The sequence below is a fragment of the Vulpes vulpes genome, chromosome 2 (assembly GCF_048418805.1).
Source record: "Vulpes vulpes isolate BD-2025 chromosome 2, VulVul3, whole genome shotgun sequence".
Lineage (NCBI taxonomy): Eukaryota > Metazoa > Chordata > Mammalia > Carnivora > Canidae > Vulpes > Vulpes vulpes.
The window spans coordinates 157,174,591-157,201,942 of NC_132781.1; the positions used below are offsets into that span (position 1 = coordinate 157,174,591).

General features: G+C 57.8%; 1 protein-coding gene across 50 annotated transcripts in view; it reads left to right on the forward strand.

Annotated features, from left to right (window-relative positions):
- RAP1GAP (RAP1 GTPase activating protein) overlaps positions 1 to 27,352 on the forward strand; it is a 63,366-nt gene that overhangs the window by 24,480 nt on the left and 11,534 nt on the right. For 41 of the 50 annotated variants that reach the window (XR_012000143.1, XR_012000140.1, XR_012000128.1 and 38 more), the window contains 14 exons: positions 11,124 to 11,217; positions 17,273 to 17,308; positions 18,283 to 18,330; positions 19,285 to 19,323; positions 19,806 to 19,991; positions 22,047 to 22,150; positions 22,426 to 22,504; positions 22,879 to 22,932; positions 24,033 to 24,116; positions 24,333 to 24,433; positions 24,565 to 24,694; positions 25,736 to 25,891; positions 26,337 to 26,408; positions 27,042 to 27,128. Coding sequence is in view for 27 of the 50 variants with exons in the window: in XM_072750850.1 (XP_072606951.1) it covers positions 11,124 to 11,217; positions 17,273 to 17,308; positions 18,283 to 18,330; positions 19,285 to 19,323; positions 19,806 to 19,991; positions 22,047 to 22,150; positions 22,426 to 22,504; positions 22,879 to 22,932; positions 24,033 to 24,116; positions 24,333 to 24,433; positions 24,565 to 24,694; positions 25,736 to 25,891; positions 26,337 to 26,408; positions 27,042 to 27,128 (1,270 nt within the window). In the remaining 23 variants the exon portion in view is untranslated. Of the gene's footprint in view, positions 1 to 11,123; positions 11,218 to 14,056; positions 14,123 to 14,193; positions 14,219 to 14,885; positions 15,013 to 17,272; positions 17,309 to 18,282; positions 18,331 to 19,284; positions 19,324 to 19,805; positions 19,992 to 22,046; positions 22,151 to 22,425; positions 22,505 to 22,878; positions 22,933 to 24,032; positions 24,117 to 24,332; positions 24,434 to 24,564; positions 24,695 to 25,735; positions 25,892 to 26,336; positions 26,409 to 27,041; positions 27,129 to 27,352 lie in introns of those variants that run through there. The other 9 variants (XR_012000126.1, XM_072750854.1, XM_072750856.1 and 6 more) reach the window with 5 other exon arrangements.

Below are 27,352 nucleotides of genomic sequence, written 5' to 3' on the forward strand. Positions count from 1 at the left end.
TGACTGTTGGCTGCATGATCTTGGGCTAGAGACTTAACCTCTCTGACCCTCAGTTCCCACACCTATAAATGGGGACAGTCTTCACTTCACAATTCTTTCATGGCTTCCGTTAGCCATGTGTTCGTTCAACATTCATCGAGTCCCCACCATGTGCCAGGTCGTGTCTAAGAATTAGGGATACAGCAGCAAATCTTGTGGACGTGGTATCTGGCCTCATGCAGGTTACCATCCAGTGCAGGAGACAGATGCAAAATGAGCTGACAAATTAAGTAATTTCATATGAGTAATGGGTAATGAGTGACGGGGCAGGTGGAAAGGGTCCCCCTTTTGCTAAGAGTATCAGGGAGGGTCTCTCAAGGCCTGAGTGGGAAGGAGCTGGCCGTGGGAAGGGTAGTCCAGAAAGAGGGCAGAGTGAGTGAGTGAGTGTAAAGGCTTTGAAGCAGGAACAAGATCCCTTGCCCTACCCCAAATCTGGAACATTCCAGATCCTCTCTTGGCAGCAGGTGGAAGGCAGCTGAGCAGCCAGGGGCGATGGAGGCCTACCTTCTCTCAGATCAAGAACGGCTGCTCAAGAGGCAGGTCTGGAGGGGGTGGGCACTGTGGGCCGGCATGCAAGACCAGGCTTGGGTTGGGCCCCGAGTGAGCAGGACGTCCTCTGAGCTGGCAGGGGTGGAGCCCTGGTGCCCACCTGGCTGCCCTCCCGCCCAGAAGTATTCTGGGGTCTGGCACAGAGACTCTGGGCCTGGCTGTTTGGGGAGGGGTTCGTGGCAGGGGAGCAAGGGAAATTATGCTTACTTTCTCTCTCACCCCAGCCACCCTGGGTCTGGGCACTGGCCACAGAGTGCCTCAGCCTTTCCCAGATCTGGCCCATCCACAGGGCCAGAGTGCTTTGAGATGACCCTGTCCTATGCACATGCACACACACACACACACACACGCACACACGCACACACGCACACTTTCCATACTTATGCATATGGACTTGCTCATGTCCAGACAGCTTGGTCATGAACCGAGTTCTGTCCATACAGTCACTCCTGGAGCAGAGCATAACTGACCCTCGACTATGTGCTAGGCCCCCAAACAGATCCAGTTCTCACCTGAGGGAGCTCCATTTCTAGAAGGAGAGATTGACAGCGATCTGGGTCACAGCGGGACATGTGCAAAGCAAACTGGTCTGTCCACAACGGCCCAGGCCCCGGACAAGGCCTCTGGGGAAGCCCGTCAGGGTGGGCGCAGCCGGACCCAGCGTGAAGTGGGGGCTCCAGGATGACGGGAGAAGCGATGGGGGGGCAGGGAGAGCGTAACAGGTGGGGAGTGTGCTGCGTGCAGAGGCCCGGAGGTGGGCCAGGCGCGCGGGGTCTCGTGGGCCGCGTGAGGCCTGCATGCGGTGAGAAGCCACCCAGGGCTTTCAGGCGGGCGGATGACGCGACAGATACAAACACGCTCGGAGCTCGGATGCGAACCCCCACACGGCCCAGACACGAACGCTTTCTCTCCCACCCACATTTCACGTTCCTGCCAGGCCTCCATCTACATCCTCCCCCGCAGAGACACACACCCTTTCGTACCACCAGGCAGAGCTGCAGAAACTCCTGAGCAGGCTACTAGCAAAGTGTCAGACGTGCGCCCCGCCCGCTTGTTGATTGTGTGTGGCAGGGGGAGGGGGAGGCTCGGATCCAGCCAGGATTGACCGTGGCTCACTCCACATTTGCACGGCCGTGTGCCTGCCCCCTGCACACACGTGCACCCTGCACGTGGAAGGTGGCTTCTAGCTCAGGGAGTACTTCTACATGCATTATCCCGCTGAATTCTCCCAGCAACCATGCAGGAAAGATTTATCAACACCCTTTCACAGCTGAGGAAACAGGCTCCAGAGAGGTGAAGTGACTGGCCCCAGGTCACACAGCTAGAGTACGGCATTGTCAGGATTTGAACTCAGCTCCATAGAACTTCTAGATGTGTTCAGTGGCCCATCTGAACTCAGGCACACGTGGATGTGCTTGCCCCCTTTCTAGGCTGTCACGGAGGATGTAGCAAGTGACCCTTTAATGACAGATTCTTCCAGAAACAGGTGGATCAACATGGAAAGTTATTTAGAGCCACCCCCTCGCCGTGTGTGCCCACCTGCCCAGTGACCCTGCAGCCTCTGAGGGTAAGGTCGGTGGTGGGGCTGGGCACCTGCCAGCCTGCCAGCCTGGGGCAGCGCAGGGCATAGAGCTGAGGCTAGGAGCCGGGCCTGCATTTGCATTTGCAAATGAGGCAGACAGCCCTGTCTCTGAACTGGCTAACTAACCCCAGCTGGCCTGGCTCCCGGGACATGACAGCTGAGGTCCCGGGGCACGGCCCTGTGCCCAGCTGCCTGGGGTGCTTTTCTCCGGCCTTCTCTCTTCCCTGACGCTCAGAGAAGGTTGCCTAATGCTTAATGTAGGGGAAAGAGCGTGGGCTTCAGAGCTGGCCAGAACTGGGGACACAGCCCAGTACTGTCACTCCTGGCTAAGTGACATTGGCCATGATGCTTAACCTCCCTCAGGGTGCGCTTCTCCTCCTTGGAATAAGGAGTGAAGAATATCTCCTTCTCAAGATGATTGAGAAAGGTTAAGAGTCAGCTACTCAGCTGACTCATAGTAAGTGCTCAGATTTTCTTAAAGAAATCTCCACCCCCCCCACCGTCTCGATTACAAAAATAATACGTGTTCATTGTAAAACTCCACACAATGCAGAAAAATACATCCTGTAGAAGGCAGGAGCTCCTTGTGGTCCTGCTGCCTGGAGATAACCCATGTGAATTTTAATTTTCACAAGTGAGCTTTCTGTTGTACAACCTTGCTTTTTGTAACTTAACAATATGCCTCAAACCCCTTTTTCCATCAGGACAAGAGGCCTCCTTTGCGATCACTGTGTGGTAGTCCATGGTTTGCGTGGGCCCTGATGCATTTATCCAGCCTCCTTTTAGTGGACGTTGGGGTGGCTTCCAGATGGTGGCTATTGCGAACGCTGCTGCAGTGAATGCCATTTGTTCATATATTTTTGTGCATTTGTGTATAAATGTCTAGAAATGGAGTGGCTGGGCTAAAGAGTAGACACGTTTTCGTTTGTTAACAGGAGTGGCCAAAACCCCTGCAGAGAAGTGGTAACGATCCATGTGCCCCAACAGACCAGAAAAAGTCCACTTCCTCAAAGTCATGGGAATTTACTCACTGCCTCTGCCGCCCACCACAGGGACCCTAGAGCCATCAAGAGGCATAGATTCCCGAGAAGGGAAGGCCAGGAAATGCTCAGGGTTAATGTTGATATACTTTGCATGGATGAACTGACCCAGTCCTCATGACAGCCCTTTGGAGGTAGGCATTGTTGTTACCTCCATTATATAGACTAGGAAATTGAGGCCCAGAGATGTTAAGTAACTTGCCCAAGGTCACACAGCCATTACATGGCAGAGCTGGCTCCAGAGCCCACCCCCGTGATGTTACACTGCCTCTCCGGGCAGGAGCCTGTGAGTTAGTGAGCAGTTACTATATACTCAGCTGTAGGCTAGTCAGATGGTGCATGTAACCTCTGATTTATTCTACACAACCACCTGGTGAAGTAGGTCTTACTATTTCATGTTGCAGATGAGGAAGCAGGCTCAGAGAAGAGAAGCAGCTCGAAGGAGCCAGAGGCCCCCTTCCCAACCCCCCCGCCCCGGGGGCAGAGCGAGCCCACCGGCTGCTGGTGCACCCGGTTCTCAGCTGACTCCTGGAGGATGTCAGAGCTGGGCTTTAGCATCATCTAAGCAGAGTCCCAGTCTCCAGTGGAATCTGCTTGGAGGTGACTTAATCCTGCCATGTGGTGATTTAGAGGCAGAGCCAGGGCTTCTCCTTGTCACTTGTGGTTAGGAGATGGCAACCCTGTCCCTCTCTGAGGGGTTTTACCTTGGCCTGGCAGGGACTTCTGCTCACCAGCTGGGCCTGGGGCCCATACCTGGTGAGCCTCTCAACTAGAGAGGGAGAGGGATGAATTACACAAGGTCTAAGCACTGGAAGGTTCCATGTCTGGGCGTTGGGACCCAAGGAATGCCGAGAACAGCTAGAGAGCAGTGGGGAGGGTGTCCCTGGGGCTTTGCTTGGAGGTGGGGGAGGCCTGGCTCACCCTGCTCAGATGCCAACACCCCACACCACCGTCTGAGCCAGAACAGGCAGCAGGGTGTGAACCCTGAATGAGTGACTAAGCGTAAGAGAGGAGGGCCAGTGGGGGAGTGGGTAGCTGATGGAGCGTGTGAGCGAAGGAATGTGTGGACCTCGGGAAAGGGAGACTGACTCCCTGGGCTGCAGAGGCGGGGAAGGACAATGAGGTTAATGACGGAGACGGGGTGTAGGTGGCATCGGGCCCCAGGCCGCGGTGCTGGGAAGGGCCCTGCTCACAACCTCCTGGGCACTGCGCTGGGCTGGCGGCCTATGGCAGGCTGGTCAGCGGGGCTTGTCCTGCCCAGGGGAAGGAGTGGAGCAGAGGGCTCGAGCTTCAGGTGCCGTACCTCGGGCATGCCACCATCCCCATCTTGGCCTCAGCTCTCTTCCAGGTGGAACAGAGATAACGTTATCTGCTTTAGGGGCCTTGGGAGGCTGTTGGGAAGGCCTAGCGCGAAGAAGGCAGTTTGTAAAGTACGAGGCTGGGTCAGCACACGTTGTCATTACCCCAGCGGGAAGAGGCCCCGTGGCTAGGTCATCTCAGTGTCACTCCCTCCCCCCCACGCCGATTTCAGGGAGGAGTTGGTTCCAGGGAAGCGTGAGGGTGGGGGTCAGGCCTAGGCCACAGCCGAGCTCTAAGCCACCTGGGCAGGGCAGGCCCTGGCATACAGCAGGTGGATAGGAGGCCCAGTCCCTAGGTGCCATGCCCCCGGGTGGGGGCCGGTCCCATGACCTCCTCTCGGGGCTGCCAACCTGTTGTTTGCTCAGGAGGCCACTACCTGGCCCGGCTCCGGCATCCGGGTGTCTTGGCGCTCAGCCAGCGTGGAGTGAGGGTGGGGGCCCCCAGTGCTGCCTTCCTGCTCAGCCCCTCTGCCCAGCCTGGGGCCTGAGGGCTGCTCCTCCCCCTCCCGGGTGGGGGTGGCCCTGCCAACTCTACTGTGTGGTGGTTGTGGGTCCCCTGGCCCATCTTGCAACCTCGCTGAGCCTCGGCTTCCTCGTTCTGCAGTGCTTGATAACGGCAGCCCTGTCAGGGTTGTTGTAAGGACTATATGACCTCACAGCATGTGGCTCCCCCACCCCCAGGTTCCCTCTGGAGTCCTGGTAGAGGTCAGAGGCACCTGGGGAAAGGAGAGCCAGGAGTGACCATGTCTGTGTCCCTGCCCTCCCTGTGGGCCTTGCGGGGAGGGGGCCAGGCTCCCTGGGCCTGGCTTCAGAAACTTGCTCACCGGGCTGCCCTGGCCACCTTCCCTGGCACCTTGGCAAGCCAGGGGCAAGTGGTGGTGGGCGGGGGGGCAGCGGCAGTGCCGGGTGGTTGAGCACTGGAGACAATGGGCCTCTGTGGTCCACGAGGGAGGGGGCAGCCCCAGGGCAGCCTCTAGTCTCCAGTTTCAGGAGATTAGAGTCCCCTCAGACCTGATACCATGGCTGGGAGACCTAGGCAGCCCCCCAGCCCCCCCAAGAGGGGCCTCTCTTAGGGGGTGAGGGCCCACCGGCGTGGCCCTCTGCACCCACGTTTCACCTTGAGGTCTGTATCCTCTGCTGCCCCCCACGTGAGTCATGAGGTTGGTAGAACCAGTTGTTTTCATGGAGACCAGGGAGACTGAAGGGATCCTGGCCTCTGATGACCAGCGCTCAGCTGGTCTGGACCCCCGAGGCCCTGTCCTGGGCTAGCCCCCCACAAGTGCTTCTCAGCCCTATGTTCTTTGGCTAGCTGAGTAGCTGCTCTGCCCTCCCAGCCCCCCAAGTCTAATTTCTCAACTTGTGTGTGTGTGTGTGCCGTCCAGCACCTGCCCAGCGCCCTGCTCCCCGTACAGGCTTTCTACCTTGGTGGCCATATGTCACCGGCTCTGGCCACCAGGGTTTCACCCGTTTAAAATGAACTTTAGGGGCGCCTGGGTGGCTCAGTGGGTTAAGCGTCCACCTTAGGCTCAGGTCGTGATCCTGGGGTCCTGAGATGGAGCCCCATGTCGTGTCAGGCTCCCTGCTCAGCGGGGAGCCTGCTTCTCCCTCTCCCTCTGCCCTTCCCCCTGCTCATGCTCTTTCTGTCTCTCAAATAAATAAATAAAATCTTTAAATAAATCAACTTTAAAGCACGAATAGTTTTTACCAGGATGCAAAGAATGAAAAGGGAGCCCCCAAGCAGAGGAAACAGCCTGTGCAGAGGCTCAGCAGTGAAACAGTGTGTCTTCTTTGGAAAACTGCTGGCAGCCCAGCCAGGCTAGGACAAGGCCACGGGGGCAGGACAGGAAGGGGGTGTGTGTGGAGATGCGGCTAGGAGAGTCACAGGGGCCACAGCGCCCTGGGGACCTCCATCCACCCAGGGCACCCATCTTTGGGGGGCCACAGGGCCAAGTCGTACCCACAGGACAGCCCAGCCACTGACTGGTGCCCCGAGAGGGTGGAGTTCTCCAGGAGAGTGGCTAACGATGAAAATAACAATAGCAAACGCTTCTGTAGTGCTTACTCCGTGGCTCACAGCAGCCTTATGAGGGCGTATATCGACTGTCATTTTCAGAGGGGGAAAAAGACAGGACCCTCCCACCAACTCTCCAGCTGGCAACCCAGGAAGGCACCCGGGCAACTGTCCTCAGCCTTACCCATCTCCTTCCACCGTGCCGGCATCTGATCTGCAGTTTGGCAGTGGGGTGGAGACACTGTGAGATGCCCCCGGGCCCCAGTGCGGCCTCTGGAGCCCCTCATGGAGGGAAGGCCTAGGTTCTGGTCCCCGGTCTGCCTCTGCCTTGTTGGGAGACCTCCAGGGTGGTGGTTTAACCTCTCTAAGCCTCAGTTTATCCTTCTGGGAATTGGGGATCCTAGCGACTGCCTTATCTCCCTCTCCAGTTCCGGTGAGACTCCCAGGAGTGAGCAGATAAAGAGCACTTTTGAAAAGTACAAAGAGCTGTACTCACGACAGTGAGATTATTATTGTTACCTCGATGTGGAGATAAGGGATGGGAGGAGGTGCACTGACAGTTGCCAAGAAACCTGGGAGCTGTCAGCAAGTGGCTTCCGGCCTGGCCCATCCCACTCGGGAGCTGGGCCACCGGGGCCCTCCCCCACTCCCCTGCTATGCCCTTTCCCTGGGGGAGATGGGTGCTCCGGGAGGGTGGGGAGCTGGGGCCAGCTGGCTGGCGGCCACGTACCTCCAGGGCCTGAAGGTGACCCTGGAATGTGCCTGGTCCAGACGCCAGCTTGGCTCAGACTTTCTGTGTGACCTTGGGCAAGTCACCTCCTCTCTGACTGACACCTTTTCCTGTGTACAAGTGTCCTGTACCTGGAGGCAGGTGTCCAGGCCAGACAGAGCAGGATTGGAGCGCTGGGCCTAGGGAAGATGCTTGGTGGTGGCTGCTGGAGCCGGGGAGGGCTGCCATGGGGTGGCCACTGGGGGTCAAGGTTAGGCAACCAGACTGACTGGGTTGAGAGCAGCTGTGATGTGTGTAGTAGAAGAACCTTGGGCTGGAGTTCATCCTCTGCTCTGCCCTTTCCCTGGTGGCACCGTGGACTTCTCACTTAACCTCACGCTGATCCTCACTTTTCTTATCTGGAGTAAAGGTGAATAATATCCAACTTCATGAAGTTGCCGTGGTGCCCAGATGAGACAATAGACTGTAGAGTGATATGCAGATAGGACTTTGGTCACAGCAGGGTGAAGGGAAAAGAGGGGAGAGCTCCCCCTGTCCCAGCACGCTCCCAGGACCCCTCTAGCTGCTGTGTGTGCAGAGAATCCGAAGCATTTTAAGCTGAGCCAGGCCATAGGGTCAGGAAGGTTTTCAGAGAAGTGGGGAGGGACAGACCCCGTGGGAACAGAATGGTGAAGACCAGGAGGAGACCAGGGTGGGACAGAGACTGTGGGGGGCCGGGGGTAGTGGAGAAGTTCAAGTTCACAAGAGGGAGGGAACCAGCCAAGTTGGTGGGGGTCTGGAGAGGCCAGAGGCAGGAGGGGAATGGGGGAGCCAGAAAGAAGGGGGTGAGATGGGTATGAGATGCGGGAGGCTGAGAAGGGGAGGGAAGGCAACAGGACTTGGGGGGGGGCAGGAGACAGGCTGAGTTTACTCATCCCTGCCCAAGTATTTATTGAGCAACTAGTATCTACTCAGAGTCAGGAGACTGTGGCATTAGGGCACCTAGACCCAGATGGTTGAGGGTTCAGGTCCTCTGCGTTTCACCTGCTGTCAGCGTGACCTTGGACAAGTTGCTTAACCTGTCTGAGTCTTAGTGCCCTCCTTTGAGAGACTGAATCCAAGCAAAGCAGTTAGAGCAGAGGCTGCCCAGGGCACATCCGGTATCAGAGGTGGCTGTCCTTGCTATTACTGTTATCATTGCCTCTCAGATGGGACCTGCTGGGTCCGCCCATGTTACCAAGTTCAGATCTTGGGCTCTGGAGTGACAAACCTGGATTCCAGTGCCTGCTCTGCCTCCTTCACTGTGTGACCTTGGGCAAGTTAACATACCTTGCTCAGCTTCAGTCGCCCCATGTGTAAAGCAGCAGTTTTGGGGCACCTGCCTCCCTGGGTTGCTGTGATGATTAAGTGAAATCATACAAGGCAGGCTGGCTGTGGCTTTTGTGATTGCCATCCTTCTGTTCCCTAGGGCTGGGATGGATGGGGGCAGGCAGGGCCAGAGCCTCCAATTCCTGCTTTGTCCCCTGCCCTTTAGGGCCTCGCAATGACCTTGTAGGTGGAGGAGTCGCCTGGCAGGGGGAGGGGACTGGGTACTGCCTAGGAGGGGCCTACTCTAGCCAGCCAGGGACTAGAGAGTTGAGGGCCTTGGGGCAGGGTCCCTGATAGAAGTCAGACCCCTATTTCCCAATTCTCTTGAGAGGCCTCCCTAGTCCTGTGCCAGCATGAACAGTCCTGTGTGTGGGATGGGTACCCGGACATGCAGAAGCTCAGACCCAGAGGTTCTGGAAAGGGAGTGTGTTAGGGAGCTGTTGCCAGACTGACCTGCAGTAGCCACTGTCCGAGCCTGGGGGCTGAGGGGGCAGATAGAAGACCACCACCCGAACAGCTCCACCGGGCAGCCAGGGCCACACCCAAGACCACTGTCCCCGTGGCCCCACCACTCAGGGGACCCAGCTTCACCTGGGCTGCAACCCCAGCACTTCCTGCCCCTGGGCAGCCTCTGCTCTCCACCCCGCTGGCACTAGCCTTGCTCACTCCAGGGCTGGCGGGGGGGGGGGGGGGGCCGCTTTAAATTCAGGCTTTGGCATCGACCTGGTGGGGGGGGAAGTGGCTTCACCTCTCTGAGCTTCAGTGTCTCCATCTATAAAAATGGGGATATTATTTTTATAAATAACTCTCATCTCCCAGCACTGAAGTGAGGGTGTAAAAATGCTTGACACAGTTCCAGGCACGTGACTCAGGTCTCAACAAAAAGTCCTCAGGGCAACCTCAGTGGAATTTGCCTGGACCACGTCTGTGGGCCTCTCTCTACTCCCCTGGCTCCCATCTCTCCCCAGGTCAGCACACCTTGCAACCTGCAGGGACCTATGTCTGGCTATTCCCTTGCTCACAAACCTCCAGTGCCTCTCTGCTGCCAACCTTCATTCATTCCTTGATCCATTCAATCATTTCTCTGTTCAACAAATTCTTGAGACCCTAACTTGGGGAGCCAGAGTTGACCAGGAATGAATGAATACCAAAGAATTCACTGAACAAATACCTACGGGCTGCCCAGGCTCTGTGAGTTTTTTGGAAGCAGAGGCTGGGAGGGGTGTGTCCCCAACTCAGGGTCACACAACAGGTAAGTGTCCGGGAATATCTTCTTCACACTGCCACACTGATGCCACGGCTTGAAATGCCACTGCCACCATGTCTATTTTTCTAGGTCAGGCACTGCTTTTAGTGTAGGCCCCACTTTAAGGATGCCAGGAGCCCGGAGAGGCGGAGAGGTATCAGGTGCCTGCGGCAGGGCTGTGGATGGCTCCTCTGGGCCCTTTCTCCTACCGGAGAGGCTGGGCTGAGGGGAGTCAGCATAGGGGCTCGGAGGGTCCTGGGGGCAAGGGGTCTCCTTTCTGGGCCAGGTTTCCGAAGGCTCTTCTCCTTTCAGGGTGTGGCAGGCCCGGCTCCGCCTGACTCAAGCCCGCCGCTGTGGGCCTGAATGACTCACCCTCTCAGGACCAGCCTCAGTGGATGGGACTGGGGCGGGGGTGCAGCCACGTCAGGGTGGCCCTAGGCAGCAGGCGGAAGCCAGGCCTGCTCGCCCGGCCCCAGGCTCCTGGGTTCCAGGAGCCACTGGGCACTTCCTCTCCCTGACCCCCGAGGTGGCCTCCCCAGCAGGCTTTCTGGGGTGACGGGAGCTGACTTCACCCTCACCAGACCTGCTTCCTTTCCTCAGGGAGGGGTGTGGGTGTGGGCAAAGAGTCAGGCTTCATGAGATGCTGGTTCTGCCCCTGACCAGTTGTGTGACCTCTGCATGCCTCTGAGTCCTCCTCTGTTAAGTGAGAATACCAGTGTGGTGAGGAGTCTGTGCCCTCAGGCCTGGAAAGAGGGGCTGGCACAGGGCCCAGCACACAGTAGGCCCAGTGGGTGTCTGCTGTTGTTATTGTCATTAAGAACAGCAATAGGCCAAGTGTTCTCTCAGCTGTCTCCCTGAAGGCTCAGGGAGGGTTTTTAAAGGTTCAGCACCCTGCTTGGTACAGAAGTCAGAGGACTCAGCCTTCTAGATAGCAACTCTCACTGCCCCCTGCCTCAGTCTACCCATCTTGAGAATGGGCTGTGGACATCCTCTTGGCTGGAGTACGTGTTGGGGGGTGCCCAGTGGAGAATGTGGGGAGAGACCCTGTCCACATCTCTGATCTCTGGGAAAGGAGAGCCTGCTTGGCAACCTTGCTCCCAAAGCCCCTCCTCTCCTACCATGAAATCTCTCCCCCAGCTCTGAGAGCCTCTCTTTCTCCCCAAGCTCACTGACCTCCCAGCTTGGGGCTCTCCCTGACCACAGACTCTTTCTCTCTTCCAGGAGGAGTGATGGGCAGAACCAGCGCTTCCCTCAGGCATTAGACCTGCCACGAGTGGACTTGGTTCCCTCCCATCCTGCTTCGCGCTACCCCAAGGTCAGTGCCCCCTCCCCATTGCCCCTGGTCTGGAGACCCCTGGGACTGAGAGATCATTAAGAAGGACCACTGGACAGTGGTAAAACGTTCACGCAGATGATGCTTAGGGCTTAGCTCCCAATGGGACACCACTCCTCCTCCCTGGGTAGGTTGGTCTGGGGTCTGTAGCACTGTTGGTGAGGGGATAGAATGGCTGCGAATAAATTGGCCAAACAGCTATTCTTCATCACCCTCATCATCAACATCACCATCAGCTTCCTCATCTGTAAACCAGGTATAATGAGAGCACCTAGCACAGAGCTATCATGAGGTTTAAATGAAAAAAAATGCCAGTAAAACATTCCTTGCGTGATATCTGGCACAAGGTAAGAGCCCTATAAATAAGATCATTAGAATCAAACATTTGCCTGGCATTTGATTTGGGTCAGACTCCGTGCTGGGTGCTGAGGGGCCAGGAATCAGTCTGATACAGACCCTGCCCTCCAGGAGCCAGAGTCCAGGTGAGAGATAAATAACCGAACAACTTAGCAGAATACTAGTGACAACCACCAGCATTTATTGAGACTTATTATGTGCCAGGTGGGCACCTAATGCTTTATAGGCATTATTTCATTCCATCCTCAAACTATAAGTATTATGCGATAGCTACCGTCATTAGTCCCATTTTGCAGATGAAAAAAATCAAGGCTCAGAGAAGTTAAGTTACTTGCTTAAAGACACACAGGTTAGGATATGATGGGGCTGGGACTGGAACTCGGGCTGTGTGACCAGAGTGCCTGGCCTTGTGGCCTCCCTGATACAGAAGGTAATAAGCCCTCACTTTTGCAGTACACTTTTTGGTTTCTAACAGACAGACATCATGCCTCTTGGTCATTTCATCAAACCTTGGGATAGGCATTCTCCAGATGAGGATCCAGATGCTCAGAGAAGCTTCCCCAAGGCCACACAGCTAGGAATTAGGAGATGCAGGGCTGGCCAAGCTCCTTTTCCATCACTCTGGCCTGAAGCAAGAGCCATGTATCTCTCCTCAGCTGGGAAGGCAGATGGCCAGGGACCATAATCCTTGTGGGGGACCACCATCTCTAAGGGGGTCCCATGTGGATGTCCTTGGGCAGCATCAGCAGGTTCCTGAGACCCTCTCCCGCGCTCTGTGCCTGGACAAAAGCCCAAGACAGGGCCATGTGGATCATGGGGCTTGGCAGGAAGGGAGCAACTCGAGGGCACCTAGGTTCATGAGGCCCCCAGCCCATCTCCCCCGAGGCATACAGGAGAAATTCTTGGTTCTCATCAAGGGCTGTGTGCCCTTGGACCATCGCTTCCCCTCCCTGGTCATAAGTCTTCCTATCAGGAAAATGAGGGTTGGAACAACCCATTGTCCTGAGTCCTGCCTGCTTAGACAGCCTGGGGCTGCCTTTCATGGGTTAGCTCTGAGCCACCTCCCCTCAGGCTTCCTGGCCTCCACCCAGTCGGCCAGAAGCCTCCATTTGTGCCAACACAGCTCAGACGGCGGGCTCCAAACCACTCCATCCTGACAGCCCACCCCCACTCCAGCAGAAGCAAGACCCTGTCTGTGGATCATCCTCCTTTGACAGCGAAGGAAACCAGACTACAGACAGATTGAGTGATCCCCCTGGATGCCCAGCAAACCAGTGGTGGGGCTGAGGACACGCCCCTCCTCCAGCACCCCTAAGTCTGTGCACATTTATCATGTTGATGCAGCCAATCTGGGAGGCAGGTCACCTCCCTGTGCCAGTGGGCAAGTCCCTGCTCCTCTCTGGGCCTCAGTTTCCTCATCTGTAAAACAGAGGTGACAGTTCCTCCTCTACCCACCTTGCCAGCTTCTAGCTGGGTAATGACTATGAAACTAACTTTGGAAAGTAGAAATCAGGAAGCTGAACTGTATGGGCAATGTTACACTCCCAGGACAGGATGGAAGGAACATCCAGGAGGGACAGTCCCCTCTCATTGGAAAACCACATTTGTACAGACACTGAGGTATTGAGGGCCCCCTTGTAGGCATTTCTATACTCAGGGATTCAGAAATCTGCACATGTGTACATGCACAGTCTACCCACACCTGTGTCCATGGACACACTCACATGTCTGCAAATGTATTCAGAGACTTGCATATGTACACACGTATGTATATACAGACACACGTGCACAAACATGAATACAGATACACAGGATGCCTGTGCACACACAGCCACATCTGGTCCCAGAGTCACACACATACAGCTGCATGCACATGTGTGTACACTCGCTACTCTGCCTGTCACACAGACGTCTCCAGTGATGCGAAGAGTTCTCACCTCCTCCCAGTGTGGGAATGGATGTTTCTCTGGCTGCATTTTGATGGGTGCCCGGAAGCGCTCAGGCCTGGAAGTGCCTGCATAAATCAATATTTGCTGCTGTTAATTATTAAAAACAAAGCTACACCGTGTCTGGAACACACATCTCCAGGGTTCCCACCGGCTCCTGGGGCTCCAGCCTGACCCAGGGCCAGGTCTGGAGGAAAAGAAGGCCCAGTGCCTTCCTTTCAGGAGCCCTTGGCCCTGGAGATGGAGGGTGGTGGGCAGCTGCTGGCAGCTACTCCGGGAAGCTGAAGAGAGATTGTGCGCTGAGTTGGTGGGCAGCCCTGCCCCTGCAGGGTCCAGAGCAGCTGGTGTTGACTTGGCCACACACAGCTCAGGAAGCAATTGCTGCTTTCCCAGTTATCTGTCTGGGGAAGGGGTGCCGAGGTCCCTGCCCCTACTGTACAGTGGCGGACGCAATGCAGGGTCAGCTGGAAGGGCCTGCAGAGGTGGGAACACCCAGGGCCTTATATTTTACAGATGGGGAAAGAAGCCTACAGAGGTGGCAGGGCCTCACTCAAGTCCACTCAGCAAGTTGTAGCAAGGCCAGCGCTAGAAGCCTCAGGTCCTGAAGTCCTTAGCAGCGTCTGTTCCCTCCCTCCCCCAGGGTCGGGGCAGTTAGGGTCCGGGGTCGGCATCGGACCTGGGTAAGGAAGGAGACAGGCCAGCCACCAGCAGGCATTGGGGGCGGGGGGGGGGGGGGGGGGATGAGGGAGGGGCCTTTCCCTGCATTCCCAGTTTCTGCCCTTCCTAGCTGTGTGAACCTGAGCATGATACTTCACCTCTTCAGTTTTCTACTGCGTAGCAGGGGGCTGACTCTCGTACTCCCTCCTGCATTGCGGGGAGAGGTCATCCTGGCCAAGCGTGCAACATTCTAGCTGCTCCAGGAGAGCCCTGTCTGCGGGGTAACCCTCTCCTCCTCCTGCTCAGCTTCGCAGCCCGTCCCAAGAACCTGGTTCTTGAGGCCCTGAGGCGGGGTAGCCAGAGTCTGGGAAGATAGAGAAGGGGGGTAGGGGCGCGCTGAGTACAGCCGGGGGCTCCCGGGGGCCTCGAGCGCGGAAGCCTCACGGCGGGAGCGCGCAGGCGCAGAGTCCGGGGCCGCGGGCCGGGCCGCGCGGGGGCGGGGCCTCCGCTGTCCCCGCCCCGGCCCCGAGGCCACGCCCCCGCGCCGCCCGTACCTGGCGCCCCGCCCCCTCCGGGACGGGACCCGGCGAGCCCAGCGCAGGCAGCGCGCCGCCGGGAGCCCGGGGCCGGGAGCGCGGAGCTCGGCGCTGCGGGGCCCGGGCTGGGGCGCGCGCGCGGGCGGGGGCCGGCCGGGCCGGCAGGAGCGCAGCCGGGGCGGGGGCCGGGCCGGGCCAGGCTCGGGATGGCGCAGCCGCGGCCCCCGGCGCCCCCCGGCCGTCCGCGGAGGGGCTCGCTGCCCGCCGGGGCCAGCTGGCAGGTGAGGACCCGGGCGAGGGCGGCCTGGCCGCGGGCGCCCGCGGAGCCCGCTCAGCCCGACTTCCTCGGGGCCGCGCGGGCTCTGCCCCAGCCAGGGCGGCGTGCGAGGCTCCGCCATGGAGGGCGTGTGAGCTTCTGGGCTGACACCGGCTCGGCGGCCCGGGGCGCAGCCCTGCCCTGGGGTCCCTGGCCTCGGGCTCTTCCTAGAGCCGGGCTCCGAGTGGCGGGGTGACACCGTGCCTCTGTTGGCCTCGGGACCCCTCTGGGAGCTGAATGTCGCCCTGTAACTCTGCGTGGTGCTCCGGGCCACTTAGCTCAGGTCTTCCATGTGTCGGGGCGTCTGTGAGGCTGCAGCTGTGGGCATCACTTGTTGCTGTGTGTGCTCTCTGGGTGACAGTACCATGTGTCAGTGCTGATGTGGCTCTGACTCCCGGGGCATTGTTCCTGGCCATTGCCCCCTCAGGTCACCCTGAGTCGGGTGCTCTGGGGGCCACTGATGCGCCCACATCGCTGCTGGGACTGTGCTGGGCCGAGGCCTTGTGCTGCCCAGGCAGAGAGCCCCGTGTTGCTGGTGTACAGGATATGGAGTTAACAGGTGTATTTGTCTACCTGGACTGCAGGTGTGTCAGTGTTTTCTGCTGTAGCCGCTGCCTGGGGGATTGTCTCTCAGAGGGTTGGGTGTGGCCGTAGGTGTCCTTGGGTCAGTGTCTCCCGTGAACTCTCGTAGTGCATTTGCAAGGTGGGTTTTGCCTCTGTGGCCAGGCCTCCGAGTGTGCACATGGGGTGTTTGTGGTTTGTGGTCTTCAAGCTGTGTGTGTGCACATGTGATGTACCCATCATGTGTAAGGGGGTGTGTGTGAGGGTCAGACCTCTACCCTTCATCCTTGATTAACCACTTCCACAGTTGCGGCGTGCTTTTCCCCCCTCAAAAACTCACTTAATGTTGTAGTCAGGTCTGTCATGTCTGTTGACAGAGGTGAGCAACTCTGTTAGAGAAGGGTGAGCTTGTACAGGGGAGTGGGGTTTTGCAGTTAAGTTTCCGGAAACAGAGCTGCCAACATGTGAGTGCGTGTTATTGTGTCTCTTGGTACGCAGATGTGAACGTGACTTTGTAGAGTTTGTGTAGCTTTATGTTCAATGTGCGCATCTGCACAGGAACATGGACCTGTGTGTGATGTGAGTGGGTGTGCTGTTGTGTAATTTAGGACAATGACATGTGTATTTGTGTGTTAGTGTATAGCTCTGAGGCTCAGAATTGGTGTGCACAGACTCCCCCCACCCCTGGGTTTGTGGGGGGGGGGCGGTTTATGTGTGTTTGCTTTCTTTGGTACAGTGAGAGTGTGTTTAAATATTGGTGTACAAGGCTGTGTGTGTTCAAGCAAGAGAGGGAGAAAGAGTATGTGTTTTCTGGTGCACAATCCCAGAGCACATGTGTGTGAGCTCAGGCGGTGCCCCCACTGGGCGGCAGGAGCCAAATGAGTTGAGGCCTTGGAAGTGCTGGGGGAGGGGCATAATTGTGGAGACCCTGGGGGCTTCCCAGGCCCAGCCCCCAGCCCCTCCAACCGGCAAGGATGCCGCCTTCCAGGAAGGCTCGTAGGGAGTTGGCGCTAGAGAGGCCGGAGCTGCCAAGCACAGCTGGCAGATGCCCCGATTAACCCTGTGTGTGCCCTGGCTAGCCTTGGGAGAGGCTGCCTGGAGCGGGAGGGGTAAGGGGATGCATGTGGACTCACGCACCGCTGTTGAGCCAATGGGGCATCCCACGCTCTCTCCCCCAACCCCCTCCCCCCCCAGCCCATACTGCTTGCAGGGGAGGGTGCTCTTCCAGGAGAGGTGGATAGAACCACAGACCCTCCTGAGGATCCCAGCTGTCCATCTCTGGGGCAGGAACCAGGGATACTTGGCCGATCCTAGCACTGCCAAACTTGCAGTGAGGTGGGGGAGATGAGTCTCTCCCTGAGGGTCACATCTGTCTATGTCTGAGAAAGCAGCCTCTGGGAAGGGGGCTGAGTGGGGTGGGCTGCCTGGGGAGGGCCCTGGGCTGGCTTCACGAAGCAGTTGGTCAAGCCCTGCTGGTCCTCTGCCCAGATCTCCCTTCTGCAGTGCCCTCTCCACTCCCTCTTGCTGCTCAGACAGGCCCATAGTGACTGGTGAGAGTTGGGGGGCCCAGGAGGGCAAAGGAGGGTGGAGGCTCTGCCGGGGCATAGCAGGGTCAACTGGGCCAACCCTGAGGACTGACCTGCCATCCTTCATCTCTGTTGCAGAACACAGATCTGTTTGAGATGATTGAGAAGATGCAGGTGAGGTTGGCTCTGTGGCCCATTCTGGGGAGCCACAGAGGGGGCTGGGCTGGGGTGGGGGCCCTTGCTATATCTCTAGCCCTACCCCTCACTGAGGACGGGCCAGGAGCCCTCAGCCGACTATTCTGGGAGGAGGTGGTGGCAGTTCATTGTCCTGAACTCTCGGTCTGGGGGTCAGAAAAGAGGATGGAGACTGGGAGTGCCCTGTCCGACCCTGGGCCCAGACCCCACTTGTGTCTCCCCTGCTCCCATCCCTGTGTAGGTCCCTGGCAGGGCTGGGATCAGTGCCTTATCCAACTCTCCCATCCCCCCCACACACACATCCACACATACACACACATTTCCCATCCCCCAAGAGGCATCACAGGCTCTGTAGCGTCCCCATGTAGAATGGGAGGAGGGACAGATGCCAGGGCACAGGGCAACCTGAGGCTGTGCTTCAGGCCGGGGATGTGCCCCGTCCCCTCTGCCTGAGCCCTGCCCACCTCCCTTCCACTCTCAGCCCTGGTCTTCCAGGCCTCTGTCTGTGCATGGGTAGGTGTGGGAGGTGCGCAGAGGGTGGGGCAGCTTGAGCAAACCTCAGGAGCTTTCCCTGATGTCGATGTTGGTGTGCCCTCCAAAGCCTCTCTTTATCTTTCTGTCTCCACCTCTCCCCTCCTTCTCTCTCTTTCCCTCTGTCCCCCCCCCTCAAATACACACATCTGTGTAGATGCAATGGCCTCCCCCCACACTTACACACTAACGCGTGCAGGCCACCCCTGCCCCAGGTCCCAGCGGCACACGCATTCCCGCACGGAGTCCCCAGCCCACCCTGCAGAGGCCCGAGCAACCGAGCCACCCAGCACCCTGGCCTGGGAGTACCCCCCAAGTAGCCAGGCTTTCCCCTCCTTGGGAGTGTGAAGCTCCCATAGGGTGGCAGCGCTGGCAGCCGGTATGGGAGGGGCACAATGGGACATGTCACCTTCTCTTTGCAGGGAAGCAGGATGGATGAACAACGATGCTCCTTCCCACCACCCCTCAAGGTAGGTTGGAACCACGGCCTGGCTCACCTTTCTGTGGCTGCTTACCTGAGCAGCCTCTCCAAAGGGCTTGGGACCTGGAAGGGATGGGGGGACTCCCTCCCCAGGTGTGATCAGCAGTTGCAGGAAAACTCAAACCCAGGACCCAGGGAGCTTCTGCCTGGGAAGGCTGATGGGGCTCCCCGGGGAGGAGAGGGAGAGATAGGGGGGTGGCTGGGTTGCACCCCACCATGCTGTGAGGAGTTTGACGGCAGGCAGGGATGGAAGGAGATGGGAGGAGGCTCTTGTTTAGACTCAGGATTTTCTTGGGGCGAGTGTTGCACTTCTTCTCCCAATAGGCATATGGTTCTGTGGTTGATTTGGGATCTCAACAATCCCAGAAGGCTGATGGCTGGGCCTGGCGGGGGAGGGGGAGGTGAGCCCAGGGCTTCAAGGGGAAGGTTGGAGTGGGCGTTCTTCTGCATATGCCGATACTCTGTCCAGAGCAGAGGTTCTCAGGGTGTGGTCCTCAGACCAGGAGCGTCAGCATTACCTGGGAGCTTGTTAGAATGTAAATTCTTTAAAAAAAAAAAACGTTGTATATTTTGGGGCTACAGCCAGACCCTGAGAAACTGGGGGTAGGGCACAGCAATATGTGTTTTTGGAGCCCCCCCAGGCCATTCTGATGCTGCTGAGAACCACTGGTCCCAGGGTTTCTTCTGGGGAGGTCATGAGCCTTTTCCCCAGGCAGAAAGAGACCCAGAAGAGGCTGCCAGCACTCAGTGAGCTAAGTTTGCCTCAGCCCCTTCCTCGTGGGGTCACCCCAAGGCAAGCCCTGGGGAGATGGCACAGCCCTACCCACACTCCCAGCCCAGGTGGCTGGCTGAACGATGGAGCCTTCTGGGGAGGCTGGAAGTAAGTAAAGAGTGAAGACCCCACCCACCCCAGCTGGGTCTCTGCCCTGTTTGTGTTTTGTAGACGGAGGAGGACTACATTCCCTACCCGAGCGTCCATGAGGTAACTGGCTGGACCCCCTGAGCCCACCCACACCCTGACCCCCAGCAGCACTCACAAAGCGAGTCTGGACTCTCAGGTCCCCTCCCTGCCAGGAGCCTGACCGCAGGCCTTGCTGTGGGCACAGGAGCCTCAGCTTACTGGCCCACGTCTTCAGAGCCCATGTGAACTCTTAGGCCTCTAATCCAAATGTTCCAGCTTTTTGGTCAAGGTCATGCTCCCAACTCTGCCTTCCCCCAAGTCCTCATCCTCAGAAACAGGAACACGGGGTTCCATGCAGCCTGGGTCTGTGCCTGCAGTAGGAGGAAGAGGGCCGGAGCAAGTCTGCTGGAGGGGGGTGGATGCAAGCCTGGGGCCCCCATAGACTCTGGCTCATTCCCTAGCACTCCTGAGCCATAGCAGAAGTGACCCGGTCTGAATTGGGGGGTGTCCCGGAGCCCTGGTAGGGTGCAGCATGGGTGGTTTTCAGCTGAGTCCTCTTTCAGGTCCTAGGGCGAGAAGGACCTTTCCCCCTCATCCTGCTGCCCCAGTTCGGGGGCTACTGGATTGAAGGCACCAACCATGAAATCACCAGCATCCCGGAGACAGAGCCGCTGCAATCACCCACGACCAAGGTGAAGCTTGAGTGCAACCCCACAGCCCGCATCTACCGGAAGCACTTTCTTGGCAAGGTGAGTGGCCCACTGGTGATGGGGGCTGGGTCTGGGAGGCAGCCAAACCCATTGGCTGGGGCTGGGTGATAGTCTCGGGTCTCAGAACATTGGTGGTGGGTTCACACATTCATTCAACAAACCTTCATTGCAAAAGGCAGTGTTATGACATAGTGGTTAACAGCAGAGGCTCTACCACTGGCTCTGTCACTTGCTACATGACACATTGGGCAAGTCACTTACGCTCCCTGCACCTCTGGCTCTTCATCCATAAAAACCGAGATGGTGATGACACCCATCTCCCAGGGTTGCTGCAAAACTTTAATGAGAATGATGCTTATAAGGGGTTTAGAATGGTGTCCGGCCTAAAGCAAGTGCCCGGTCAAGGTTGGCAGATAATGAGCACCAGCCACGGGCCCAGCCCTGTTCTAGGCACCAAGTATGCAGCAGCGAACAGAACAAACCAGGCCCTGCCCTCGGGTAGCTTGAGGTTGGGGCTGGGAGAAGAGTGCAGTGGTCCGATGCAAACCCCTGCCCGGTGACAGCTTGTCACTGTCATCCCGTAGTGTCCCTGGCAAGAGTTAGCAGGTGAGACTGGGGGGGTGGAGGGGAGGTCACATGCTGGCAGGCCCCACGCCAGGTGCTCTATCTCTGCCAGTTTACAGCCCAGGTGATGGGGAAGGGTGTGGCTCTGGAGTCTCACGGCCTGGGTGTGCGTCTGGGCTCTTCCATTTCTTGATGGTGTGACCTTGGGCAAGTTATTTAACCTTCCTGGGCCTGTTTCTTCACCTGTAAAAGGATCAGAAAAGCACATAGAGAATCATGCCAGGCACAGAGTAAGTCCTTAATCAGTGTCAGCTGTTACTACATCTGTATAGCTACTCTGTGAGATCAGGGTCATCCTGGTTTCTACAGAAGAGGAAACTGAGGCTCATAGAGGTCAAATGTCTTGGTCACGGTCACACAGTTACCGAGCTGGGAATTGGACTAGCCCTGGCTGACATTCCATTAAGACACGCCGGGAGGGTTCATGCTCCTAGCTCAAAGGACTTGAGGACCTCAGTGCAGTCCTTGTTGCCAAGTGCCTGCTATTTCCTATCTGCAGATGGTGCCAAGCATTTGAGGATTTCGGTCACTGTGCCCAGGGGGTACTCAGGGGAACCCTCAGCTCCAGGTCCACTCAGACCACCCCCGAGCTGTGGATTTGCCCCTGCCTCCTTCTCCTCCTGTCCTCTGAGCACAGGTGTTCACCATTTGACAGGACTTAACTTCCAGGATGACTCCTGGGGCGGGTGTGGCCGGGAGCCAGGCCCACTCCCAGGGCCAGCAGAGGGAGCCAGGGCCGGGCAGGGGTGGAATAAGTTATCGCTCCTGGCCTGCCATTGACTTCAGGACTTCCCCATTCGGAGGTGCCAGCCCTGGGCTCCTCTCTGGGGGGGACCATTCCTGCCACAGCTTCCCCTTGGGCCCTCTGTAGTATTTGTTCCCAGCCCTGGGGCTCCTCCAGGTGAGGCAGGAGGGTGGGAACCTGCCCGGCCAGCCGCCCAGTGTGTTTGTGAGATGTTTCACTTCCTGTTTCTCATGGGTCCTGGCTTCAGGGGCCACAGAGCCACAAGCTGAGCAACCAGTCAGAATATTTTTATTGAGCACCTACTGTATGCCCAGCTCTAAGGGCAGGGGCTGGGAGACAGGTATGCAGGTACAAATGTGGTCCTGACTTTGGTGAGGACCCAGATGGCCAAAGTAACTACAAACATTCATTGATCACCTACTCTACACTAGGCTGTTTATCTCTTTCAGTCCCTGCCACCATCCTACAAGGTAGTTGGTTTCCCATTTTACAGAGTGGGACACTGAGGCACAGAGTGGTGAGGTGACCTTCTTAGGCTACCCAGCTGGCAGGTGGCAGAGTGGGGATTTGAATGCAGGCCTATCTGATGCAGAGTCTGCCGTTAGCCATGACACCTGCTGCTTGGTGAAGGACCCCATCCAGGAGGGAGTTGGCTTTCTGGTCTGGTTTCTGGAAGCCTCGAGCTCAGCTCTACCCTCTCTCCTGGCCCCCACCTCCCACCACAGGAGCATTTCAATTACTACTCACTGGACACTGCCCTGGGCCACCTTGTCTTCTCACTCAAGTATGATGTCATCGGGGACCAAGAGCATCTACGGCTGTTGCTCAGGTGAGGGTGGGGTGCGGGGACCTGAAACAGCAGGGAGGGCTGAGGTCTTACAGTCTGAAAGCCCATCTCATTTTACCCACTGTCCTGATTATAGCCCAGCGAGGGCAAGGATTTGCCTCAAGTTGCTCAGCAAGTTAGTCCCCAGGCCAGGCCTGGGCCCATCATCACCTCTGGTCCTCCCCGGGGTGTGTCCCCTCCAGTCTTACCTGGTGTGGAGGGGCTCCCACCTCTCTTTCCCACTGCCTAGCCCCTCAGTGTGGGCTTTCTCCTCCCAGGACCAAGTGCCGGACACACCATGATGTCATCCCCATCTCCTGCCTCACTGAGTTTCCCAATGTGGTCCAGATGGCAAAGGTGAGACCTGTTTGGGCACCCCAGGTGGGCGCACAGTTGGCTGCAGGTTTGCCCGTGTGCACCGTCATCTTTAGCCCCCAGGTCCTTGCCCTGCGTGCGCAGCCCTGCCTCCAAGGTCCCACGTCATTGGCGTGCTGCTGTGTGTTCTGGGCTCCTGTCCCCGGCCCATGTGCTTTGGGGTCACTTTAGAGCATCTTTGGATATAGGAGACCCCAGTGCTCTGCACCCCATCCTGAGCAATGATGAGCCCCCACCCAGTCCTGCTGCAAACTTGGCTGTTCCCTCTCCTTTCTGCTCCCGTGCTCCCCAGATGGTGGCCGGGGAGGCCCAGAGGCCCTGAGGCCCTCCCCTCAGCCCCTCCCTTCTCCCTGCAGCTGGTGTGTGAAGATGTGAATGTGGATCGATTTTACCCTGTGCTCTACCCCAAGGTATGGCTGCATCTGGGTCTCGCTCACCGGGCTGGGTGGCTGCCTAGGGACCTGAGCATTTATGGGCCACTTGTTGTGTACAGGGTACCCCCCCGCCAAGTTCTCTCATTTCATCCACACAACAACCGTACAAAGTTGGCAGTTTGCAGAAGAAGAAGCAGAGGCCCACAGTGGCTCTGTCCCTTATCTGGCAATGCACAGCAGACGGAGGCCTGCCTTAATCTTAGCGTCGTCCACCTTGGAGGCAAGCCTTACTTCCCGGAACTCTCAGTGCCATTTGGGGACCCTCCCAAGAGCAGTCGGAGCTCCTGAGCCAGGGGATGCCACTGGCCTTGCCTTCTGACCTAAGGGGATGCAGAGAGAGGGAGCAATACAGGGGCCTCCATTAATGCTGCCCCACACACAGCAGCTGTGCCCCCCCCCCCCCCAGCTCTGGCTTGGCTTCGAGGCACTGTGGCCATGTGGGGAAAAGACAGGGGCTTGTCTTCAGTGAGATAGGGGTGCTTCTAGGAAAAGGTGGCCCTGAAAGACCTGTCAGCCCTGTGGCTCTGACTACATTCCAGGACAAGGTGAGGCCCCCAAGGGGTGGTGTAGTCCAGGAAAGGTCCCCCAAAGGAAGGGGCCTCAGAAATCAGATGTTACCGCTCAGGTACGAAAGAGGAAACAAGCCCCAAGGTAAGAGGACCACCTCAAGGGTCTATAGCAAGTTGGTGGGACTTGACTCATTCTAGAATGATGCTGTGGGCTTGCAGAGGGGCCGAGGAACAAGTTGGGTATCACAGAATGGAATCGGGCAGGAGCCTGTGGGCAAGACTCTGGAGCAGTGAGCTTAAGCTTCGGTTGTGAGTTCGAGGCCCAGCTCTGCCACTTGCAAGCAGTTGACCTTAGGCAAGTCACACGTTACTTAAGCTCTCTTAAGTAACCAAGGTTTCTTCATTTGTAAAATGGGGACAGCCGCAGTGTCTCCCTCACGGGCTTGTCGTGGAGGTTAAACGAGACGGCACAGGTACAGTACCCGGCATGGCGCTGCGCACAGAGTCAGAGCAATAAATGGCAGCTTGTAAAGGTGGCCTGTTTCACCCGTGGACCTCTCCCCCCAGGCTTCTCGCCTCATCGTCACCTTTGATGAGCATGTTATCAGCAATAACTTCAAGTTTGGAGTCATTTATCAGAAGCTTGGGCAGGTGCGCTCACCTCCTCCTTCCTGCTCCCCTACCTGCCTGGCTCTGGGTCTGGGGCCTCAGACCTTTGCCAGCGAGGGCACCTGCCCAGGGACTGTGCTTCCCAGGAGCTCAGGCGCCCTGGAGGTCCTCCTCCCAGCCTTCTCTGGGTGTGAGTGGGGGCGTGCAGGGGCGGTGGCTGCACCAATTTGGTGACGTCTGCTCTCCCTGTGTCCCCAGACCTCTGAGGAAGAACTCTTCAGCACCAATGAAGAAAGCCCCGCCTTCGTGGAGTTTCTCGAATTTCTGGGCCAGAAGGTCAAGCTGCAGGACTTCAAAGGGTGAGCATTAGGTGGGAAGAGCATCACTTAATTGGACCCATGCCCTCGAGCAGGGAGGGAGCCTCTGTCCTGGCCCTGTGGAGGCCTGGCTGGGGCTGGAGACTGAGCGTGGCCTGGGGGGCCTGGGGCAGGTTCCGAGGAGGCCTGGACGTGACCCACGGGCAGACGGGGACCGAGTCTGTGTACTGCAACTTCCGCAACAAGGAGATCATGTTTCACGTGTCCACCAAGCTGCCCTACACAGAAGGGGACGCCCAGCAGGTAGCCTGGGCACCCACCCACCTGCTCCCTACCTGTCCTCCTGTCCCCCCACCTGCCTCTCTGTTCAGTGTTCACCACACCAGGTTCAGGGGGTGCTGGGATACAGGCATGCGGATGATCCATTCCTCCCACTCGTGGGCTCTAGTGGAGGCAGGATGACACTACAGGGTGCTGTAGTGTCTGGAAAGTCTGTTTCCACATCCATGAAATGGGCACGATAATGGCACCTACCTCATAGGTGAGCGCACATGAGGGAATGCATAGAGTGGCCAGAACAGCGTCTGGTACGTAACAAGAGCTAGATAAATGTGAGTTAGTGTTTTTAAAGGGAGGGAGGGGCACTGTGGGGTCACATGGGGGCACTTAAACTTGGCAGAGGTAGGAATCAAGAAAAGCTTTCAAGATAAAATGATTTGTAGGCCACAAAGGAGCTGGGAAGGCGGGGGGGGGGGGGGGGGGGGGGGGGAATGTTCTAGGTGGAGAAAATGGCTTCCACCTTCTGCACAGGCCTGGCGGCGAGGACGTGCAGGGCATATTCTGGGAGCTGAACTCAGAAATTTGTCACCGTGTCCTAAGCTTCCTGCAGGGCTGCCCCCTGACCCCATGCTCCCACCCCAGAGGGATCCAAGAATAATAAGAGAAAAATGGAAACTTTTGTGTTTAGTGTCTTTTAAGTTTCTTGTGAGAAGATCCTGTGTTCACCTGCACAACGCGACTGTATACCGAGTGGAACTTGTCTGTTCACGAGGGGCCACGTTTGGGGTACTGAGACTAGGAGGTAGAGCCTGGGGACCAGGAGCCTGGTTCAGGTCCTCTGCTCACAGCAGGGTCTTGCAAGTCACCAAGTCACTCTTGGTCTCTGTTTCATCTGTCCCAGGATTCCAAGAAAACTAAAATATGTTGCAGAGTAGTTTCTCATGACATTTTTTGGGGGGAAAGCAGACCTTAGATGCACCCTCCCACAGTCCTGCAGGCACCCTCCCTTGCACCCGGTGAGCCCCCCTCTAGCCAGGTGGTGAAGGCTTGTGGCCCTGTGCTCAGTTACAGCGAAAGCGGCATATCGGGAACGACATTGTCGCTGTAGTCTTCCAGGACGAGAACACACCCTTTGTGCCTGACATGATTGCATCCAACTTCCTGCATGCCTATGTGGTGGTACAGGCCGAGGGCGGGGGGCCTGACGGCCCGCTCTACAAGGTGGGTGATCGTGGAGCCTCCCGGGGGTATCAGCCCAGCCCCAGCCCCGCCCTGAGTCACTAGGAGACCTCTCTGAGCCTCGGTTTCCCCACCTGTAAATAAGGGGACTGTCCAGAGGGCTCTGAGCCCCCCTGTTGCTCTGTTGATGGAGGATTCCTATCTTGCCCTCTCTGCTCCACCCCCCCCCCCCCCCCCCGCCCCCGCCAGATTATCCACCTCAAAGGAGCTGGTTCCCTCCTCTACCCTTCAGTCTTCTGGGCTTTCACTATCCTCCATGACCCCTGAGATCCTCCACCTCTTCTCAGGACTGAGGATAGAGGGGCTGAAATCCTGGGGTTCACGTCGGCAGTGACTGACCCTTCCCCAGCAAGGGGCAGGACACAGATGAATTCAGGGTCTGTGGTCTGGGTGGCGACTCCACAAAAACTCCTGCTTTCCCTTCCAGGTCTCTGTGACTGCTAGAGACGACGTGCCCTTCTTTGGGCCCCCCCTCCCAGACCCCGCGGTGTTCAGGAAGGTGAGGGGTAGCCCCCAGCCCCGGTCATGGACAGAGCAGAATGAAATGGGTGGGGACTGGGAGGGGCGCACAGTCTGCCCTAAGAGGTCCTGAAGCCCTGCGGCTGCCTGGGCTGCTGGGCTCCCCTGACCCTGCAACTGGAGCCTGGCTTTTAGTTCAAATTGATAAAAACTGTGATCTTTATTTGTAGAGTCATGGAGCAAACTTGCACCACCGTTTTAGGTTTCTCAGAGCAGACTCTGGCCTTTCCTAACTTCGATTATCTTTTTTGACAATTAGTCTTCTTCTAAAATGTGTGGGAAGGGAGCACCCATCTCTCTCGCCTCCCTCGAAGCCACGCTTTGAGCCCCGGCTTCAGACCCCTCCTCCCCCAGACGGAGGCAGTAGGAGACCCCAGGCAGCCCCCTCCATCTGTGAGGTTTGCTGTCCCAAGGGGCGGGCACAGGGGATGGTCACAGGTACCTGGGCTGGGGGGCTGAGGCCAAGGAGATGCCCTTCTGGGGGTGAAGAGGCCGACGGGGGCCCCGCAGGCAGGGCGCAGCTCGGGAACTCCGGCCCCTGCGTCACTGGGGCTCAGCGCCTTGCCTCTGTGCTCATCTGCGCCTTTCTCCTGTCCACGCCGGGGGCTCCCAGGGGCCTGAGTTCCAGGAATTTTTGCTGACGAAGCTGATCAATGCTGAGTACGCCTGCTACAAGGCCGAGAAGTTTGCCAAACTGGAGGTGAGGCTGGGCTGCGGGGCCCAACCCCTCCCCCAACCTGGGGGGAAGGTTCTGCCCGGACTGCGGCCTCAGGGAGGGCTGTCGGGTGGGGGAGGGGAAGCGGGCATCCCCAGGAACCTGCGTGAGGTCCCAGGAGGCGCCTGCGGGCGGCGGCAGGTGGGCGGGCAGGTGGGCGGGCTGGGCCCAGGGCACGGCGCGGGAGGGGAGCCGGGAGGTGGGGACGC